The following is a 23,815-nucleotide window of genomic DNA, read 5'->3' as shown; positions in this document are numbered from 1 at the left end:
TCTGGTAGCTTTCGCCCCTCTTTTTTTAACAGATTGGAAAATTTGAGGACAAGGTACGATAAGCATCAGAGAACGGCCCCCTAATTTCGTTCAAATTAAAAGTGACCTGCCATTAATTATAATACATTATTTTTAAAGTTTAAAACCTATATTTTTGTAAACATCAATAGATTTTTCAACTTCCGCTGATATTATTCATGCTCTGTTGCTGTAAAGACCTCAAGATTCGCGAAAAGGCCAGAAAAATGGCAGTTTCTAAACGTTTTTCTGCATTTTACACTATGAGCGTACCTACGACCCACGATCATATTTATACCAGACATTCCTTGAACATAAATGTTGATGCAGTTCAAATATTTTAGTGGGTCGTAAGTACGCTCATAGTTAAAAATTCAAAAAAGTGACAAAAATCGTCGGTAGTTTTCATTGAATCATTGAAATTTTTAACCGAATTGCGGACCGGAGATGATTTCCGGAAATAAATTCATGGTACGCTATAATAATGGCTAGTTTCTTCAGGACGAAAAATAAACATATTTGAGACAGGAAAAGAGGATATTCCTGTATAATTCATTATTCTTGAATTTAAAGTGACATTTTAGCAGATCGTCGAAATTTGACCCAAATTAGACGGAGCTGTGACAAACTTCAGAGAAATTCTGGGAACGTAATTGTGAATGAATATAATAACTGGTTCATACTCAAACAGTGCATATACTTATTTTGTTTCATAATTGACGAAATCGTCGCCCTGGAATGTTTTAATCTCCGATGACACTTTTGTGAAAAGTGCTTTCTTTCACGTCCGCATTTCTACCAAGTATGGCATGCCAAGTTAACATTTTAGACAATCATTTAATATAAATATAGATGGCGATGGCGAAATAAACTACAGAACTGTGAATAATAACATACATTGTAATTTATATGACATAAGAAGACACCATGTGACAATTTTTATTAGTTAATTGTGTATGTATAACAATAATCAAGATTAAACAAAACTATCCAACACTTTTATGATCTAAATTATGTATCTTGAGTTATGATCAGTTATGTTTTGGTCATGGTGTTGAATTTATTGGACTTATTATTTGTAATTGTCACCCGCCTTCCCGTTGTTCTATCTTGACGACAACGCGTGCTACTTCGTATTTCTTGTTTGCAAATCATTCTCTACAAATCTTTTCATTAAAATTTGCATGCATAAAGTATTTATGTCACTGGACGGTCAGGAAACAACATTCAATCAATCATATGTCTTCTTAAATAACAGCACTACATGTAGAATGAATTTAAACATATTCAAAAGAATAAAAAAAGTATTGAATATGAAAGGTATAAAACGCATCATAGTTAAAGACATCTTGATTGTAAGACGTGTGTTTCGCATACAAAAGACTCATCAGTGACGGTCGAATAAAAAAATGTCAAAAGACCATAAAAGGCTCAATATTCCGTTTTTTTTTTTGCGATATACAGCTAATAAAGGTTATTTATTCCTGAATATATTATCCGTAGTTTTTGCAAACAATATAAAGTTTTGTAAACAGTTAATTCATATAATTGACTATTTTAATAATAATTCATGTTTACACAAAGTGCTAACTTTTGGACATCGTGTTGCTGCATGGGTTGTTTGTTTCATTAATTTTTATTGTTCTATAGCTAAAAAGGTTACAGTCCACAGGAAGACATATTACCCTAACTTGACACTCCGATCCAACTAGTCTTTGTTCTTACCCCTTAATGCCAATTGATTAACAGAAATCAGCAAATACCAATTTTTGAGTCTTAGGTTTGACCAGGCCGGTGTCAGAACCCACGCTATCAGGCGTTTTAATTCATTTATTATATTTATTTAATTGTACAATGAATCAATAAAAGGGTGCATACTGTAAGAATCCATCTTATATGAATCCACGCTTAAACATACACATCCACCCAAAAGAAATAACTTTTGCAACATATATAGAAATAAGAAGATGTGGTATGAGTGCCAATGATAATACTCTCCTTCCGGGACACAACATGTAAAAAGTAAACAATTATAGGTCAAAGTAAGACCTTTAACACAGAGCTTTGGCTTACATCGACCAGCAAGCTATCAAGGACACAAGTGACTAATGTAGCAATTCAAACAGGAAAACCAACGGTTTAATCTTTATATAAAAAAAAAACTAGAAACGAGGAACACGTATGAACCACAACAACCACCGAACAGGTTCCTTACTTGTTGCAAACAAACACAGCATGTGAAAACGTTTAAACAGGCGACAACCTTCACCCTAACCCGAACTTATATACTTTTATTAGTAACTTGCATGTCCAATTATAACTGTTGTTCATTTTGATAAACAAATTACAAAAACACAAAAACAAAACGAAACAATACAAAATGCAGCTTAATCACATTCATGCATTTTACATGATATTTCACAAATCATTTGACACTGACAGGAAAGTGAAAACATTTTTCGTCATTGCCAGTATCCACATCATAATTACAGATAACAAAAATGTTCCATAGATATAGGAAGATGTGGTGTAAGTGCCAATGATACAACTCTCCATCCAAATAACAATTTATAAAAGTAAACCATAATAGGTCAATGTACGGCCTTTAACACGGGGCCTTGGCTCACACCGAACAACAAGCTATAAAGGGCCCCAAAATTACTACTGTAAAACCATTCAAACCATAGTCCATTTCATCGTGAAAGAAACATCAGTTTATTCTGTTCTCAGTGTTCACTTGTCTTTGTCAATTTTCCCTGGCTTCCAAGATGAAATGAATGGATACATTATGTTAAAGATAACTATTCTTCTTTTTGGGAATTTTATTCTCATACACACTTGTCCGGGTCTACACTTATTTAGTTTTTTATACATTGACTTATGATATTTGGCATACAGTGTATAGCCATGACTCAGATATCATAACAGTCTAATATCATTATGACATTTACCGTTGATCTCAAGGTACAATTAATTGACCTTGAACTTTCATGGTTAAATGATTGTCCAACCCTTAAACCATATATATATATTCTTACAGGATATGCCATTTTTTTTTACTGCACAATAGGATTAATTTCTTAGGTCAATTAATGCCTCGTTAATAACTTCAAAAATGATTTAAACCCCCCCTTTTTTTTGCCTTGATAAGTCGTTTCTAATTCACTATAGATTTTGTACCCATGCAGAGGACACATTCTTATTCCAACCCCTACATCATATTAATTCGTAATTGCCTGGATTAGACATTTTATTCCACACAATGTGACTTATGTCTGTATTTGGTACAAGTCGCGTCTCTTTGACTCCATTAACTGTTAAGTATCTTTGAAAGCTGTTCAAACTCATCTCAAATTATTAAATCCTATATATTCTTGTTTTCATGAAAAAACTTTCACATTGAAAGTCAAACAAAGGTGTTGTAGTGGTCTACAATTTAAAAAAAAATGTTTGCTGTTGCTAAGCAAGATGTGGGATTCTATACTCGATATAGAATTTGTCCAAAAAATAATGATTATCTAGATGTTTATATTATAGTGTAACACCGTATTAGGAAGTATATTCCTAAAAAATAACTAAGTTCATACTTCAAAAAATATAAAGAACCTATTATTGCATGGTTGATATGCACTTATTATGTATCTTAGTTGTTGATCAGCGTGTAGTGACCTACAATTGAACTAAGTGTTCATTTCTAACTAAACATGTTCACAAACAGACAATCTGCATTGCATTCAATTTAATTTGTTCAATATAATGACTAATTGATTTGTAGTTGGCTTTTAATCAATTCAAAAATGTTTTGCTGTTGCTAAGCAACACTTGTGTTGCTATGCTCAATACGAAATTTGTAAAGAATAAAAAAAGATGTATATGAAAAAATATTGGAATGAAACTCCAAATGGAAAGAAAAATCTTCAAACAACTGCTTAATTCATACCTAAGAGTGGCAAGCACCAATGTTTTAACCGTTGCTAGGCAACATTTCTGTTGCCAAGGTTGTTTTAAACATATAATAAACAAATTCAAAGGGTATTTTCATTTGTGACTTCAAGTTCTTCTTGGACAAACAATATTATTTGCAAATATTTAAATTTTTACTGATAAAGCAATTATTATGTGATAATTTTCATTCTTAATAAAAACCGTTGCTAGGCAACCTTCCTTTCACCGGAACACAATAAAATTATTATTTTTTCAAGTGTCTACACTAAGACCATCATTGATATCAATATAAACTTATTTGGAGAGGGGGCCAAAAATAGCCCTTATTATACCTTGTCCTTTATGCATTTTGAACATTTTGAATATATGGAAGCATGTTATAAGAGTTGTAAATGTGAAAACATTATGTTTTTATAGATATGGAACAATATTTTTATTTTTATTTTTTTAAAAGATATGAAATAAAAATTGTTGGCATATGTTAATGACGGAGAAATGTAAATCTACTTATATTAGATTTCAAAAAAGAAAATTATTACCAGTTATTAAACAATGGACTGCTAGAGGATATTGAATTACTCTTATTTAAACTTTCAGGCATTTATGGGTGCTGCTATGGATATCTTCCTACAGTTGTCAGCTGACACACCTTTCCAGACTCCATTCCTAGAGAGCTGTGGTAATGAGCAGTGGTTTAGAACGGTTGCTATGGTACTGAGAGCACCTACACAAGACAATAAATTGTTGGAAAAACTCAGTATAATTCTTCAGAAACTATCCAAATTCAAGTTAGTTCATTTTGAATTGTTTATGGGTTCTATACTATATTTTATGGGGAGGAGAAATGTTAGAACTATAATTTGTACAACTGAGGTTACAGGTGGATGCACTAATTAATTGTTCAAATGTATTTAAGGAAATGTTCACTAGAAATTTCATATTTAGTTTATATGACAAATTTTCTTTTAATTTTTGCAAATCTGTGTGTAATGTTCAATTATTTTACCGTTGCCTTTCTATAAATACTTATCCTTTTTCTGTGATATAGGCCAATACTTTAACTTTATAAGGAGTTTTTTTGATGTCATTGTATAAATCCTTTAAATAGAATGTTTTAATATACAATTATAACCCTGTAAACAATAATATAGCTAACTGGGTTTGTACTAACATAAGCAACACCGTCGGTACCACAAGGAGAGCAGGATCTGCTTACCATACCAGAGCACCTGAGATCCCCCTGATTCTTGGTGGGAATTGTGTTGCTTAGTCTTTAGTTTTCTTTGTTGTATTTTGTGTACTTTTGCTTGTCTGTTGTTTTTTCCCTGTTTAAGTGTTGCATTTGTTTACTACTTATGAGTTTGGATATTCCTTTGGTATCCTTTGTCTCTTTTTATTGCCTTTTAGTGGCAACAAAATATTTCATCTTTCACAAAACATGTAAAACTGTTTTTTTTTCTATTTTCAGAACAAACAAAAGATTTTTTGATGTGTACACCATTGTTGGTATTATCCAGGAGATCTTACGTGGCTGTTCCACCGACCAAGCATTCCTAGCATTGAATCTCAAGTCTATACTGTTTAATCTAACTTCTACTGGAGGAGTACAATCATAGCATTAGTTCTAATTATAGAAACACTATAAATAGCCACACTTTTACAACATGTTGTGTACTGAATGGTTATCACATTTTATTTTCTTGAAAACAAGGCTTGGATTTCACAATCAGCGACAATATGTATACCTTTACAAAAATACAAATGATAAGAGATCATTCTCAAATAAAATTTGTCAAGCATAGTCCTTTTCAATTTGGTAATTATTTCACATAAAGAAGTTTTCAAATGAATCTTAATTTAGGTTTTATAATTTATTGAGAAATGTTAATATATTAGTTCCAATGATGAATGGTCTAAGTGTAACTTATCAACCAGCAATTTTAGTAACTAAGTATTGGAGGCATTTTAGTTTTAGATCTTAGCGTAAATGTGATTTGAAATATTATATATTTGAATTTAATAGGTTCCTTGCAATTACAATTGTTTGAAAACTTAATATTTGTCGTAGTGATATTTCATAGATAGATTTTATACTTTATTTATTTGAATAAATTGATCAGTTACTGATAATAGTTTTTTGTTGATCTGAACCTTCATAACCTGTAGTTGAATTTTATAGATTATTAACTAAGTGATGAAAGTTTATTTTTCACCTACTTGGACATAAAGTATATATGTAGGACTTGGAGATGAATTGATGATGCTGAATTGCGTTCTATTGGTTGATCTTTCTTGTTCTTGTTCTTATCATTTCATTTTCATTTTATTATGACTAATTTAGTAGTATTAGCATATCAAATATTTCCATGTTTACTTACTTTTTAAAGGAAAATAACCTTTGTATGAGGCTTCAATTTTCTGAATGGTTGTCAGAAGAACTGCTTGTGTTGTTAGTTTAAGCTATTTGTTTTAAAGCCATTTTTCAACATTATAGTAAGTGAAATGCAATGACTTTAACTATGACTGTTTTAATTTAAACAGGTTAAAACCTTAATGTTTTACCATAATAATAACTGAAAAGCTACATCTGACAAACATATTTTCTTCAATAAGAATATCCCTACAATGTGCTTGCTTAATCTTTGTGACTATTAAAATTTTAAGTAATCATTTACATTAATAAACTTCTATCTGTTAACCATAATTAAATATTTTTCTTGTCAATTCTCATGTTGACACATTTCTGGCTAATTTCAATTGGTATTACTAATTTAGCCAGAAATGTGTCAACATGAGAATTGAGTCCGTTGAGCACTGCCCGAAGGTGAACCCAGTGTTCAGGGATCCAGTCCTGTAACTCAGTAACACTCCACCCAGCTATTACAAAAGGGTAGAATAAAACAAGAGGTTCTTTTCAGAGTCCACTCCATCCTACATCAGACTTCACATTAGGCGAACACGTTACAAACTGGTGGCAATGGTGGAATATTCCACTTTTTATTGGTGGATTAAAACTAGAAGTCCAGACCTGTGAAATGACAACTGGAGGAAGACCAAGACGGCTCAATTTTTAAGGAAACGAAAGAACCAAACAGTAAAATAACAACACAAACTACCCGGGGACACAGTTCCCCGCCTCAAAATGGACCTGACCGTGGATAATATGATAGAAGAACACCCTCAGAAGAAGTCTAGATGCGGGTAATGAGGGGAATTTGCAGACAAGACGATTCATCAAATAAAGAACCTATAGAAACGGGGAGATGTAGGAATGACCAAAAATCACTGACGAGGAACAACAACCACATGACTAATAAAATCAAAAGAAGACTGAGCGAGACATATGAGAAAAGCTAATAGGTTTAAAAACTAAATACGAAAAACGTTTTCCAATTAAAGGAAGAATAGCTTAAATGAGGAATACCCTGGGCTGCAATTCCCTAACACTGAAAGGGAAATGGTGCAGCAAGATGATCCCCAGAGGTCTGAGAGACCCTTGCAAAGACCGTGCATTGATAACTTCCCATGGGAGGCATGCTTTCCTTAGAATTATTATGCTGTAAACGAGACTTTACGAGAGGCAAATGAATTTCCCTTCAGGCCAGGGGAGGATTGCAGGATATCTGGTTCTCTCTGAGCAATCTGGCTCCCTCCACCAATAAAAACTGACCTTCACAAAAACGTACACTAGTGCTGAAGATGATGTTAAACATCAATTAGGTTTGCTAAAAACATACTGTTTCTATTATTTGAAACTTTCAATGCTAGTTTTATTGCTTCTTCATCTTTTTATAGAAGTTAGACTTATTGTTTTAGTAGAGAACACTTCTACTTCTACTTCTTTTGGCTAACTGATCAGGTATATGCATATGCAAATTTGACATTGATGTGTTCATTATGAATATGCAGCCAGAAGCTGTTGTGATGGCGATATTAATCTTGGTGTCTAATTTATAGAGAATTCCACTAATAAAAACTTGCAAAAAAATTAGGGGTTTGTAGAAAAATTGTGGCCTCCAATTCAATATCTCATTTTCAAGTGGCAGTTTAAAATTACTTTTCATCCTGGTCAACCCACTTTGCAGTGTGCATCTTTTACATTAATTGCTATTTGCTCTTGTCCTTAATTTGTTAGACATATTTGCCACTAGATGTACAATAACCAAAGAGCATTTTTTTTTAAATTTAAAACAATTCAGGCCTATGGACAAAATGTATAACATTTGGTAATTTCTTCATGTGAGTTTGACTTTTTACCTTATATGAAGCCTCTTCATATTATGATAAATATTTGCAACCTTTATTTAGTACGTGTTCTTTGTTGCAAAGATACCTTTCTGTTCATCCAGTTTTGTCCCAAGGGGTCATGCTTTGACTCCAAAATATCATAAATTGTTATGTGTCTGAAAATTGCATATATTCTTAATTGTCAAGACAAGAGTTCTTAGTACTCAATTGTTTGGTTTTATGTGTCATGTTTTGTTCCTCATATCACATATTGGTGTTGGCTATACTTGTTTGTCTTTTTTGGTTTGTAGGTCCTCATCTTTTTTAATTAACTTTGGATTTTTCTAATATTTTGACCTCGAGCATAACTGAATAGACAACTATTGTCGAAATGTACATCTGTTACAGAAAAGTTTGTACCGTTTATGTTATATTAAAAATCTCTTCAAATGTTAAAATTTTCATCTTTAGTCCATATATGTTTTAAATCATATTATAATAACAAATGTTGACTTTTGTACCCCTATTTTGATATTTTAACCTATTGTGTTTGTCTGTTTTGTTCTCACATCGGTGTCAATAAAATGGAAGTTTGATCGACTGTCATACAAGTGAGAGGTTTAGCAAGCTAGAAATCCAGATTTTATCCACCATTTCATACATAAGAAAATGCCCGAATATAGTCAGGAGTATGACAGTTTTTATCCATTCGTTTGATGTGTTTGAGCTTTCGATTTTGCCATTTGATTAGGGACTTTCCGCTTTGAATTTTCCTCGTTCAGTTCAGTATTTTTGTGATTATACTTATTACGCATATATGTTTATTTGGCCTTTTTAATTTTTTGTTTCGAGCGTCACTGATGAGTATTTTGTAGACAAAACGCGCGTCTGGCGTATATACAAAATTTAGTCCTGGTATCTATGATGAGTTTGTTTAACTTAATTGCGACAAAAAAGCAAAGTTTATGTGTTTTTTAAAAACAAAAGCACGGCATTCACTAAAGGTTCTTTCTTATAACGGGGTATTACTCATGGGATTATAATATTTCTGTAAGCAGAAGTTTCATGTTTACTTTCTCTCTTTCGATAAAAGAGGGACGAAAGATACCAAAGGGACAGTCAAACTCATAAATCTAAAACAAACTGACAACTCCATGGCTAAAATGGATAACCTATAGTTAAACATCGTATTTTTAGGCAGTTAAGCTGCCTTATGCGAGCACCCTAGATTTGAGTTCTACCCAATAAATGCTGAAATATGTGCCATTGCTATTATCTAGCTGGATGTTATGTTATTCATAACTAATTGGACAGTTTTTTTCATATTTTTAATTCTTGATTACAAAAAATATGATCAGAAAAACCTTAAATGATCGTCGATTTATTCAAAACTTTTGAAGTTGCTCTAGGAATCTTTATGTAGTTTATTATCACCTGAGATTTTGGTTAAGCTGCCAAAGAACAAATGTATGAAATGTTTAATCGCCGAAAATTTCTAAAGACAAGTAGTTTAGATTTCCCAAATGACAAAAGTGTAGGAATATTGTTTGTCGTCAATACGTAGTCAAATACGTCAGTAGTCTTAAAATAAGTTCCACTGTTCATGCTGTTGGCGGCAATTTTAAATTATAAGATCTTTTTTCAATTTGGAGGCAGGGGTTCAGTTAGCGGTTGTCCGTGGTCTGCGAACTTCCACTTTTGCAGTCGGACTTTCGAATTGGTTACTAGCTACGCTCGACATGCACGACTTGAGAGGTAATGAAAAAGGCAACTTTGCAAACCTTTTAACCAAAGTCAACTAATAAACGATCTCAAAACTTGTTTTTAGCATTATTATTCATGACAGCGATGTTCATTTTGTTCAACCGCTAGCTTTATACAGAAAATCGCCAACAAATAATGTGTAAATTCGAGTAAAATCGTATCTGACAAAAACAACATTGAAAACAAAATGGCTGACCGGAAGCGGATATGGGTAATTGCGGGTTTTGGCGATCTTTGAACTTTTAAAAAAATCAGACAGATGACAAAATACATCTTTGCATGGTAAATAAATATAAATATTAGAATTGATAACCAAAAGATATATGAAAAAAAATGAAAAAACAATATAATGGTGCATCAGTGCCAGCGTTCTGAAGATCCATAGGTATCCCTGAGACTACTTTAACGTTATCCATTTTTTTTGGAATTTCTTCTTGAGTCACATAATGGAAGGGCAGACACGAAAATTACTGAACTAATAGATTAATATGTTCTCTGTCCGTGGTATTTTATATTTTTTTAAATCGGAGGTTATGCATTTTCTACATCCAACTTAAAAGATACCCTTGTCGTCGACTTGATATCCAATTGTTTTAATAAAAACATGGCATACAAATATAAAATAGAAGATATAAATGTCTGACTAGTTTACTATTCGTCAACGTACGAGTGACTTGAAAATCCGAACATTTCAAGTTCAAAATAATTACTTCAAATCAAAGCACATGCATACCGAAAGACGAGAATCTATACTCAAGAAAAACCTTTAGCCTATATATGTTAAACAATTAAAAATATCAAACTTTAAACCCATAAGGGAAACAAACCAAAACCAATTGTTTATTGAGGCAAATAAACGATGGATACAACAGATTTACAGAGAAATATTTGCTATTGACATGAGATGCAAAGGCAAAGTAATTGTCTCTGGTTGAAATATTGTGGGAGTTCAATCATCGCTCTCTGAGAAGGTGTGCGCGACTTTGATTTTTATTGCCAAGGATTACCAGTTTTCTGGATTACCTGTCTAACTTCAAACAATTAAAACTGGCATCTTTGATAAAGGAAACTAACTTGAAGTAATGTTTGAATATGTTTAAACAAATAAAAACGATGTAAATTGAATAGTCGATTTCGCAGTAGTAAACTTTCACTGTATGAAAAGGATTATAGATAATTTATTTGTTAGTTTACCTGGTAACTAAAAGATTCCACAAAACACCATTGATTAAATTTTCATGATACCATAATACATACCATGCAGAAATTCCGAATTTTACACACACGTATCTATAAAGAAACGAAATCTGCACATTGAAAAAACCCAAACCAGTAGCAATTACATGAACGACTACATGCATTTACACTCAACGACAAAAGTTAGTTTAATATATGAAGCGTTCAAACACCAAAGCTTGACACAAACACCACTATGATTTATAAGTTGAGTTTCACATAAAGAAAAATAGTTTTTCAAAACATGTGTACACCACCAGGTTTTCTGTAGGCGTGCTGAAGGCCAAGCAGTTCCTTAAACCGGCCTATGCGATCGGCATCAAGACATTCAATCTCCGTATAAAATCTTTTCAGGTCTAGTAACATCTTGGCATAACTTAAAGTAGCCTGTCTGAAGGTATCGGGACTCATTGATCCATACAAGTTTTTGATGTCGTCCTCTTGTCCAAAGCTGGTGTCGGGAAACATTAGAACTAACCAGGGATTTCCATAGAAAAAGTGTGGCAGCGTTTTGGATCTAATACATAAATCAAGAAACGACAGAAAATAACCCATGGCCTCTTTGACGCCTGACAATGAGTTATACTCTTTTGGTATCGTTAGTAATGTTATACAATGGAAACATATTGTTTTCAGGTGGTTTGAAGCCGCAACTGTGTGAAGCTGATTCGTGCCGTCCTGATTGGAAACGTATGTCTTTAAGATTCGACAAGCCGTCATCAAAAACTGTTGACTAGGATTCAACTGGCAGACGTCTAGAATATGTCTCTCATATCCAGACGTACAAACTCTCCACAAGGAGTCCTTGTCGCTTGTCATTACTGAGTTAGGCGTATGGACCCATTTCATTACGGCATATACAGGGCAAACCATTTGTCGAATCCCATTGGGCGAGTTGGTCGTATTAGGATCTGGAACATAATCGTGTCGCAAAAGAAGGGCTGGAACAATATCCATATCCAAAGATTTATTGAATGATCTGGATTCATTTCTAGTAGATTGTCCTTGCAAAGTAATGTTAGAAAACGAGTTGAATAAATCGTTTATATCTCTTTCATTATTTAAGGTAATATTAATGTCTAATGTTGGTGGCTTGGCAGTTCGTCTGAGAGAAAAGTTTGTCTCTCCTGCCCGTAGTTGTTCATTCACCAGTTCACGGGTTTTGTCGATAATAGATTCGAATACTTTTAAGTGTAGATTCCTTGAGTTGATGAAGTATTTGTTCATACCGACTTTTTGAAACACTTCACATTTTCTGGTCCATGGGTATCTTTCTAACAAAGCTTCAGCATTGATGACCCGAAGCCGCACCAACCCAAGAGCATCACCTGGGGCAGGTTCTACAATCATTCCATTTATATCAAATATGAGGATGCTATCAAACTCAAGAGCATCAATGACTTTCAATCCCTCTCTTGAACTACCAAACTTTATCAACTCATCATGGAGAACCAACCCTTCAAACTGTTCTCCTGAAAATTTACGTATTCCTTGCATTACTACCTTGAGAACTTCATCTGTTGTACGACGGTGATCTTCAAAATTTTTAGGATTGATATTCTGCAAATGTTCATTTCTTGAAATTAAATATTGTAGGTCCTGTTCATTGGGACCAAAGATATAAAGCGGTTTACGCCAGTTGTTCATATTAACACCTACTGATTGCAACGTGGCCATGGTCTAGTTGGGTCTGAAAATATATATTTCATACATATATATAATTATATCAAATTTATGACTATATAAGTTTAAGTTGAACAAGAATCCTCACCATAGATAGGTGCCAGACGCGTGTTTCTTCTACACAACAGTCACACCCTTATACGAAATATTTAAAAGGCCAAACAAAGACGGAAGTGGAACATATTTTAAGATATTTCACATCTAATAAACTAAAAATCAAATCTTAATCGTGAGCTATTCTAAAGGATGTTCATTCAATAGTACGATTTATATACTCATAAAGTTCGGTATGTTTGAAAGACTTTTTCAATATTACCGACTTTTGACTGACTTTAGTAGAACATCCTGATACTCGGCCAGGTAATGACAATCAAAAGATTTAAATCACACAGATGAAATATAAACTCCAAAGTCGATAAAATAATAAACCAAAAAATTGATAGATTTTTTTTATATACGCTCAATCGATGATATTGCTTCGTATAGTTTGTTAAACGAATAAGAAAGGTTTGGTGGAACATATAAGGATTTGATTTGTACGATTGGTACGATATTAATGGTGTGTAAGAGTGGTATTTATGGTATGGTTGGTACGATTGGTCTTGATTTTTACGATTGGTATTTAAGGCATGTATGGTAGAATTAATGTTAATGTGTATCACTCCCAAACGTGCCCGTTCCCCAAAATGTGTCCGATTTCCCGAAACGTGTCTTTAAAAGTTGATATCGCACAAGCGTGTCCGATTTCATAACCCCCAAACGTGCCAAGTAATTGTTATTTGCCGAAACATGTTCTTTTTAAAACGCTTGAACTTCTCAAAACTTTTAGTTCTCAGTAACGTCAATAACGTAGTAATTTACGACAATTACGCAATTGGAAATGTTGGGTTCCAATTGCATAAATCTTAAGAAGATGAAAAATGCATTCACAAGACAGTCCTTCATTCCTCTTTATATATCAGATGCCGTTTGCAATTAAAGTTGGGGAAATTCTAACTACCACTAGATAATAAGGCTTTATATACCTATATGGAGTTATTTTCTTTCAGAACGACAGGTCATTCTTTTTCAGAATCAACCCGGACGATGCCATGTTTCAATGATATATGCTTCAAGGCAGAAAATAATGACCTGTGTGAGGTCATTATTTTCCTTGATAAACATGCAATCTATGATTTACTTCAAAACTTTATTCGTCTAATAGTTTTTTGTTTCCGATTTGGAAATTTATTTTTTAAAGTTCAATCGATGATTGGTGTAAAAGAAACCGTCATTGTAGTCCCGCATTTTAATTTTAGAAACAAATAACGTGAAGTTTTGTTAATTGGTCGCTTCAACAAAGAAACATTATCATATATTTCAGATGAATTTTAATGTAGACTTTCATGAAATAAATCAAGATTTAACATATTCGTGTCACTTAACGTCCAGTGGCAAATATTTCATGCATGTTCATTGAACGATATACAATGAATAGGAAATCATACTGTGACCAACATGTGTTCATAATCGTCTTCGTGTCAGTTCTGAACTTTTTAAAATTTATGTTTACCTTTTACTCTATCAAATGATCAACTAATAAGATAATCTTATATTCTATTGAATAACATTAACGTAACTCACGTAAGGGTCGGGTGCGGAGGGTATATAATTATATCCTGATTATATTTTAATAAAATGTATTGCTATTCAAAAGACAATCTTTCTGAATTTTTCATTCGATTCAAGTAAAATTGTTAAAAAAAATAACCACTTTTCCGCGATAGAAATAACATAACAAATAGAGAAAAAACATACCCCTTCCCCCTTTTCCATAAGCTAAGTGGTACTATAAATTAGTTACAATGTGTCTTGTATTTGTCATACACCGTTATCGGATGATGACAATACATTTGTGTCTTACTTCATGCAGTTACAGTAATATTTTTATTGTGTATGGATAATAATTTTTAAAAGGTTTATATCTTAATTATTTAGTGAGTTTTATTTCACATTCTACATGAGCCGCAGGGCGTATTAAAACCTGAACACATTAGAAAGGAATATCCCACTTTAGTGTTGTCGGTAAAATAGGACACTAAATTTTACAAATCTTTATGAAATTAATATTTTTTTGACGGTATATAAGTCAGATAATGCATATTTTAAGGTTTTTCTTGTTGTAGAACACACCTCGGGGTGTCAGGATTGTTCAAAGAAAGACCTCCCTCCGGTCGGTCTTTCATTTGATCAATACTGACACCCCTCGGTGTGTTCTACGACAAGAAAAACCTTAAAATATGCATTATCTGTAACATATGTACGGGGACAACAGAGTGGAATTTCAGCATACCACTGACGGCACCCTGAAAGAGTTATTACAATACTTTTGATGTATAGAGAGAAGGAGGTATCTTATTTGATATCCACATTTCAACATGACATTGTTGCGTATTTTTACTTCTTGAACAGCCTTGGTAAGGTATATACTGTTAGTTTGATAAAGACCTTAAGGATATTATTTTAACTAGTAATTAAATGATAAAAAGAGTTTGAGTCAACGAAAAAGCAATAAACAAGTAACGAGGACACATTTGGGCGTTTTTATATAAAAAAAAACAATGAACCCGATTGGGCGTTAAAGAATGACATGCTTTAGCGCCTTTTACAACTAGACATGTTTCGGAGTTCAATAACGTTATATAGATACGTCTGAGGGAATCGGACTCGCTTCTGAGTGTTACAAATGTATAGTTGTACGATTGGTAAGAAAGATTTGGATGTTACGATTGGTAAGACATGTTTCTTTGGTACGATTGATATCAATGGTATTCTCCTATTGTTGTGATATAAATGATCGGAATAATTACTTTATTTGGAATCGTAAAATAAATTGTGTGTAACTATAGGGTTGAAATTTAATGAAATATTCATATATATATATATATATCGAGGTCAATAAATCATTGACATAATAGACAACTTTCGAGTTCGTTGCAAATCTGTCAAAAACTTTGGTTTTAGTGAAAACCATTCGTGCGCTTCGGGGTGTCGTCAAGTCCGTTCCTTTGTTAAGCGATTAGTGGAAAAGTGATAATGCTATATTGAACGAATTATTCGTCAAATTAAAATTTTAAAATTTATATTCAGCACTGCTATCATAAGGAAATTGTGATAAGTTACCTACGGAACAAATATTAGATTTAGTTTATCCTGCACAATGACGATCACTAAAACGCTTGGTGAACATTAATAGTGCAGGGATACAGGCGGTACCCTCTATCTGGTAAATGGCGTCATAAAGGCGTGCATAATTGGCGAGGTTTTTTTCCGGTGACAAACGCGAAAGATTTGGTGTTGAACACAATGTTGACGGCTGTACCACTATGTTTGAATTTTTTCCTATGTGTGTGTTTGTTTTGATCACACATTGTTGTCAGTATAATGGAATATATGCGAATGTCATACAGGTGAGAGGTTTGGTTAGCTATGGTTAGCTATAGGATATTTGGTCTACCATTTTCTGCATGTGAGGATGTCTGTGTCAAGTCAGGAATGTGACAGTTGTTTTCAATTCGTTGGTATGTTCGAGCTTTGGTTTTGCCGTTTGGTACGGGAATTACGTATTTTTGTAATTTTCTTTTTCTATAATAAATATTTCCCCTGTTTAAATCTTTAGTATTTCTTACATTCGGCCTTCCTGGTTTTATTCAAATACATGTATTATGCAGATACGATAATTATCAGACTAAATTAACATATGTTCCGAGCTCATATTTTTAGGCTTTATCTTAGTTTATTAATATTTATTGATCTTAAACAGTTCATACTTTGGAAACTTAAAATTGATTTCTGAACATTGATTCGGGGAAAACTTCCGGAAATCTATTTTGTAATTTTAGTATAATATTGCAACTTTGCAGAAAATCTTGTTTGAATAAATCGTTTTGTCAATTTTTGAATTAAAAAAAATGAGATCTATAGTATCTCCTAATGTAAACTTTTTAACAACTATTAAATCAATATATCCAAGTAGCATGAACTTTAAAAAAAAATAATCTGGAAAAACAGACTATTTGTGTGAAGGAAATGACCATCCTCATCAAAATCATGATATCGGGACAAAATTCAAACTTGATATGTTACTGGTCATGATATATAAAAAATATCAAATTAATATTTTTAGCAAGAAAAAAGGATGAAAACTGATTGTCGGACTGACTGGTCGAAAGACTGGAGGAAAGTAGACGGAAGGAGTACAAACCTATTGTTCTCTTTGACTTCGTAGGTAGGGAACCAATAAAATCACGATGTGAGAAGTAAAATGATTCATTGATTAATTGATTGATTAACGTCCAGTATCATATATTTCATTAGATAAATCATGTACACAGCTGTTCGAGAAACGTGTTGTCTCTCATACATATGATTTGATCTCTTTTTAAGAGAACAGACTTGGTTTGGTCCAAACAAATTTCATACAATCAAATCAATTTGATAAATAAAACAGTGTGGATACTTATAAATGATATTGTTTGACACAGGTTTTCATATTTAGGAAGGAAAACTTATGCATCCGTCATTAAATAAAGAATATTTTTATTATAAATCGATACACCATTAACTGAAGGTAGTAATGCCATCAAACGCCAGGCGTCAAACAGTGATTTCGGCTACTGTTAGCGCCAAATTGGTTATAATTTAACCGTGATTCGTCAGAGGTCTCAAATAATTACCGTTACTGTCATTTTCGGAGAAAAAAATAACGTGATTCGTGAAAAATCAGTCTATGTTTTTATCGTCTAAAAGAAGTTGAACGTTTTCTCGTCATGCACCAAAAATCGTTAACGTCATTTGGCAAGAACCTTTACTGGTATTTTTCATGGAGGTAGAAGACAGAAACTGAAAGTAAATTTATAATCATTATGATAAATATAGTACACAATGATTTTTGCCATCATGAAAAATAATTATGGCAATTAACACATAATTTTATAAAGCTGTTCAAGTATTCAAACACATATGAATAAAAGAACAATTATAGAAATATCTAAAGCAAATGAAATAAGAAGTCAAATCTGCCCGGTTACTCTCACGTAAATGTACACCATACACGTCATACTTCTTTCTACTGACCCAGATATACTGATGGTTTTTGGAAAACTAGAAACTATAAATAACCGTTACACATCTTAACATGCTAAAGACATCGATTAATGTGATACATTTAAATTCCTTGATTGAAAAAAAGCGATTTCACTTCACCTTTAAAAAGTATATCAATATATTCAACAAAGGAAAGGGGAGCAGTAAGTGGAAGCAACGAGGATTAGGCGTACACAATTATTAGCTTGGTATATTTAATGAGAGAGTTGATTACCTTTTATTTGTTAACCGACGTATATTTTTCTGCAGTTCATATACCAAAATGTACACACAGTCAATAAATATTTATTTATATCTAGGTCAATACTCTATTCGGTGTATATTGAACACAATGTTGACGGCTGTATCACTATTTTTGATTTTTTGTCTATGTGTCTGTTTGTTTTCTTCACACATTGTTGTCAATATAATGGAATGTATGTAAGAGACTTGGTTAGCTATAAGACATTTAGTTCTCAATTTTCTGCAGATGTCTGAGTATAGATAGGAATTCGACAGTTGTTTTCCATTCGTTGGTATGTTCGAGCTTTGTCGTTTGATGAGGGAATTCCTTTTTGGATTTTCCTTTGGGCTCAATATATTTGTAATTTTCTTTTTGCATGATTCATATGTCCCCTGTTTACATCTTTAGTGTTTCTTAAATTCGACCTTCTTGGTTTTTATCACACATTATAAAGATATGATAATCATCAGACAAAACATAGGTTCCGAGCTTATATAGTTTTGCTTTATCGTAGTTTATTAATATTTATTGATCTCAAACAGTTCATACTTTGGAATTTCAAAATTGGTTTCTTAACATTGCTTCGTAGAAAACTTTCGAAAATTCATTTTGTAATTTTGGTAAAACTTTGCAGACAGTTTAGTTTTGGCTAATCGTTTTGTCAAATTTGAATTAAAACAAATAAATGAATCATATTAATAGCGGTATGTATATTCTATTGTCACTATATAAAACCAAACAAGCATTCGTAGAGTTTTGCTCGGCAAAATATAGTCCCCTACCGGTAAATATTCCATTATAAAATAAAATGCTAACTTGATCTATAGTATCTCCTGTTGTAAACTTTTTAACAACTATTAAAATCAATTTCTCCAAGCAGGATGAAAAAAACCCAAATGCATAAAACAGACTATTTGCGTGAATCAAATGACCATTACTCAACAAAATCATGATATTGGGATAACATTCAGAAAGAGGGACGAAAGATACCAGAGGGACAGTCATATTTGTCATGTCTGGTGATGGGGGGGGGGGACCTGCCATACCAGACAACACCGTGTCCATGGTGACGTCTGTTTCGGACCTTTTTATACTGGGCGACGTCCGAGCAAATTTCCTGTTTGATCTTCGAAAGTTCGTGCAATTTGAGTTTTGCTTCTGGGTGGTTGTTGTCCTCGGGGACAAATTGTCCACCAGCACAGATATCGACGCAGTGGTTATAAAAGAGGGACGAACGATACCAGGGACAGTCATATTTGTCATGTCTGGTGATGAGAGGGACACCTGCCATATCAGACGACATCGTGTCCATGGTGACGTCTGTTTCGGACCTTTTTATACTGGGCGACGTCCGAGCCAGTTTCCTGTTTGATCTTCGTAAGTTCATGTAATTTAAGTTTTGCTACTGGGCGGATGATGTCCTCGGAGACAAATTGTCCACCAGCATAGATATCGAGCCAGTGGTTATAAAAGAGGGACGAAAGATACCAGAGGGACAGTCATATTTGTCATGTCTGGTGATGAGATAACACCTGCCATATCAGACGACATCGTGTCCATGGTGACGTCTGTTTCGGACTTGATATGTTACTGGTCATGAAAAACAATATATTAAATTTCAAAGTAATACCTTTCAGCAAGTAGAAAAGAGTAAAACTGATTTGTCGGACTGTCTTGTTGACAGACTGGTGGAAATACAGACGGCCGGAGTGCACACCTATTGTCCTCTTTGACTTCGTAGGTAGGGATGTGAGACGTAAAATGATTCATTGATTAATTGTTTGATTAACGTCCAGTATCATATATTTTATTAGATAAATCATGTACACAGCTGGTAGAGAAACGTGTTGTATCTCAATCACATGATTTTATCTCTTTTTAAGAGAACAGACTTGGTTTGGTCCAAACAAATTACATACACACAAATCAATTTGATAAATAAAACAGTGAGGATACTTATAAATGATATTGTTTGATACAGGGTTTCATATGTAGGAAGGGAACGCTTATGCATCCATCATTAAATAAAGAATTTTTTAATTATAAATCGATACACCGTTTCCTAAGGGTAGTAATGCCGTTAAACGTCAGCCGTCAATCAGTCATTTCGGATACCGTTAGCGTCAAATTTGTTAAAATTTTACCGTGATTCGTCAAAATATCCTTATCGGGATTCGTCAAAAGTCTCAAATAATTATCGTTACCGTCACTTTTGGAGAAAAAATAACGTGATTCGTCAAAATAAGTCTATGTTGTTATCGTCTAAAAGTAGTACATTTTATCGTCATACACCAAAAATTACCCGGTTAACGTCATTTGGCAAGAACTTTTACTGTAATTCGTCATGAAGGTACCACCATTCCAACACTCTTAACTATCATTTCTTTTCGAATAACGCCAATGGCGTAGTCGTAGAAGACAGAAAGTGAAAGTAAATTTATAATGATAAATATAGTACACATTGATTTGTGCAATCATGAAAAATCGTTATGCCAATTTACACATAATTTCAAAAAGCTATTCAAGCATTGAATTTCAAACTAATATGAATAAAAGAACAATTATAGAAATATCGAAAGCAAATGAAATAAAAAGTCAAACCTGCACGGTTACTCCATCTGTCACGTAAATGTACACGTCATTCTTCTTTCTACTGACCCAGATATAATGGTTTTTGGAAAAACTATAAACTATAAATAACCGTTACACATCTATAACCATCGATCAATTTGATGCATTTAAATTCGTTGATTAAAAGTATATCAATATATTCAACAACAGAAACGAAAAAAAGAATGACAAATATTTAAAAAATTAAATGCTATTAATGATCAGTAAGTAGATGAAACGAGAGATAGTCGTTCCAATTATAAGCCTGGTATCTTTAATGAGATTTTATGTGTGAATAAGAAATGCCTTTCAAAATTATATAATCAAGGTCCTAAAATAGAATCTGATTAAAATGAAATAACGTAAAATTTTCAATTACATACCGGTTATAAATAAACTCAGACATGGGAGAAATTTCTTATTGATATTCCTTCGGTTGATGAAGAAAACTCTGTAAATAAAAAAGTTGAAATGTTCTACGAATTAGTAAGAAATAACAAAACTTACCGGCGAATGATAATTATAACGTCCGTTTTACTGCTAGTAGCATTGCTCTGCACATTGTTTAACGAGAAAGGCTTTTTCTGCCCCCTCTTCTTTATTGTATTGACCGCAACGATTTTAATAACAGGATACATGACACGTCTTAAAATCAACGAAAATGAAAATTAAATAAAAGAACAAGAAAATTGGAAAGATTTGTTAGTGAGTATTATCTTGTGTTTGCTGTTTATATGAATATTATGCATTTTTATTACAGTTCCAATGATGGGGAAAAGGGGATTTGTTCCAGATAGCATCCACGCGATGATCAAAATTATTATTTGTTAGCATTAATCTTTAAAAAAAAATGTACCAAGTTTTGTTTAAATCTGATAGATAATTTGATCATAAATGCGTATGTCCGTTTTAATAATTTAAAAATGTTGTTCTATATGACTTGCGACCGAGGTGGGATCTTATGGTTTACCTTCACCACAAATGACAATGAGTTAATGTTTAAAAGCAAGAAAAATATTTATACGCTTAATGACCAAAGGAGTTCTAAAAAAATCCATGTTTATCTTAGTTTTATTTGGCTGTGTTTACTGACACGACATTTTAAGGAAATAAAGGTCAATTATCATGAAGGTCCGTAGCAAGAACTACTTAAAGGATGATACTATCGGCAACTTATGGTCTAAAAAAGTGGTACCGTAGGGACTCAGGCCTAAATATACAGATCCATAAAACACTCACTATAAAAATAAAAATTTAATATCCCGTTTGTAATATGTTTTCCGAACCGAATCTAAGAATCAAATAATTAAGTAAAGGTTTTAAGCTAGCATTTGCAACGAATCCATTAATTCGTAATTTACTACTAAGTAGTAAACAGTTAAGGTTCGTTGAAACATATAACTTCACTGCAGACATGGACATACGACTTGGGAGTATATCAACCGACATATAGGACAATAGAAAAATTAAACAAACTATCAATAGAAAACAATATATAGTTTATTATGACATGCATTTTTGAAAAGAGTTTCCCATGTGAAACTAAAATACAAATGTATCAAATTCAGGGAAAAGGAAAATATTGCTGTTTATCTAAAAAAAAAATACAAGATGTGGTATGATTGCCAATAAGACAATTTTCCACCAATGACCAAACGACGTAAATGTAAAATTTTGCTGAACGACCTTTAACAAATTTGAGTCATTTGGGGTAAGTGTTGTTTATTCTTAAGTTTTATATGTTGTGTCATTTTTACTATTGTTTGTCTTTTTGTCTTTTTCATTTTTAGCCATGGCGTTGCCAGTTTATTTTCGATTTATGACTGTGACTGTCCCTTTGGTATCTTTCGTCCCTCTTTTAAAGTAAATTTCCTTGGGTCAGTAAATATATTTGTGATTTTACGAATATTTAACGCAAAATATCTCTCACTGACAACTTCAAATAAATAAATATATAATATATATATTAATGGGACGAAACAAGGGTTAGGCATACTAAATTATTAGATTGGTATATTTAATGAAAATTTATTTATATGTTATGTAATTTTAGAGTTGCTTACCTTTTATTCGTTAACCGACGTATATATTTCTGCAGTTCATATACTCAAATGTGCACACAGTCAACGCTACATTCAATTATAACAAAAATCGCTCATTTCTGACAATTTTTACGTTGAAATTAAAAATAAGAGGTAGGATAAGTTTATCAAATGATGTTTACATTTGCAAATTTTGTATTTTACTAAATACGATTCAATAACATCGTTATTTCTAAAAATCATTTCCTTTTCACAATTTATACAGGTAAATAGTCACCAATCAAAACACATGCTTGACAACAGTTTAACTCACATTTAAATGGCATGATCTTGCTTACTTACTTCATATAAAAAGGATACAAATCACTGAAAATGCAGATATACTATAATTGGATATGCTGTATTTGACTACTATTATTTTTATCAAGTATATAATTTGTAATCAGCAGTCTTATGCGTAAATTATGAATTCCTTTCAATACTACACAATCAAGATCCTAAAATAGAAAATGAATGAGATAACGTAAAATGTTCAATTATATACCGTTCATAAATAAATTCAAACATGGGAGAAAAATTTTGCAGAATTTTTATGCGTTCTATTGAAGAAGAAAAACCTGTATATAAAGATATTGAAAAGTTCGCCGAAATCGTAAATGACAAAACTTACCAGCAATTGATTGCTTTAACATTCGTTCTACTGTAGTAGTACCGATCTGGATGTGGTATCACGAAGAAGGCTTATTCTGCGTCTCCTTCTTTATCATTATAGCCGGAACGTTTTTTATGACAGGATAAATGACTAGATATAGAATGAACGAAGTTGAAAAAAAATATTAAAGAACAGGAGAATGAAGAAATATTGAAGAGATTTGTTAATAAGTAGTTGTCTTGTGTTTGCTTATTAAAATGCTGTGCATAT

General features: G+C 32.6%; 1 protein-coding gene and 1 long non-coding RNA gene across 5 annotated transcripts in view; one reads left to right on the top strand and one right to left on the bottom strand.

Moving 5' to 3' along the window:
* The window catches only part of LOC143042442 (coiled-coil domain-containing protein 138-like), a 40,484-nt gene extending 34,391 nt beyond the window's left edge, over positions 1 to 6,093 (top strand). For all 4 annotated transcript variants that reach the window (XM_076214728.1, XM_076214729.1, XM_076214730.1 and 1 more), the window contains exons 13-14: positions 4,561 to 4,751; positions 5,432 to 6,093. In XM_076214728.1, coding sequence (XP_076070843.1) covers positions 4,561 to 4,751; positions 5,432 to 5,579 — 339 coding nt within the window. In that variant the 3' untranslated portion in view covers positions 5,580 to 6,093. The remainder of the gene's footprint in view (positions 1 to 4,560; positions 4,752 to 5,431) is intronic.
* Positions 6,094 to 10,568: 4,475 nt separating this feature from the next.
* Positions 10,569 to 20,969, bottom strand: LOC143042440 (uncharacterized). The gene is made up of 2 exons (XR_012967990.1): positions 20,843 to 20,969; positions 10,569 to 12,880 (listed from the first exon to the last, which is right to left on the bottom strand). It is a non-coding gene; the product is annotated as an uncharacterized LOC143042440 (long non-coding RNA).
* Between the last annotated feature and the right edge of the window lie 2,846 nt (positions 20,970 to 23,815).

This window comes from Mytilus galloprovincialis, chromosome 8, assembly GCF_965363235.1.
Source record: "Mytilus galloprovincialis chromosome 8, xbMytGall1.hap1.1, whole genome shotgun sequence".
NCBI lineage: Eukaryota > Metazoa > Mollusca > Bivalvia > Mytilida > Mytilidae > Mytilus > Mytilus galloprovincialis.
This window is presented reverse-complemented; position numbering and strand designations above follow the sequence as displayed.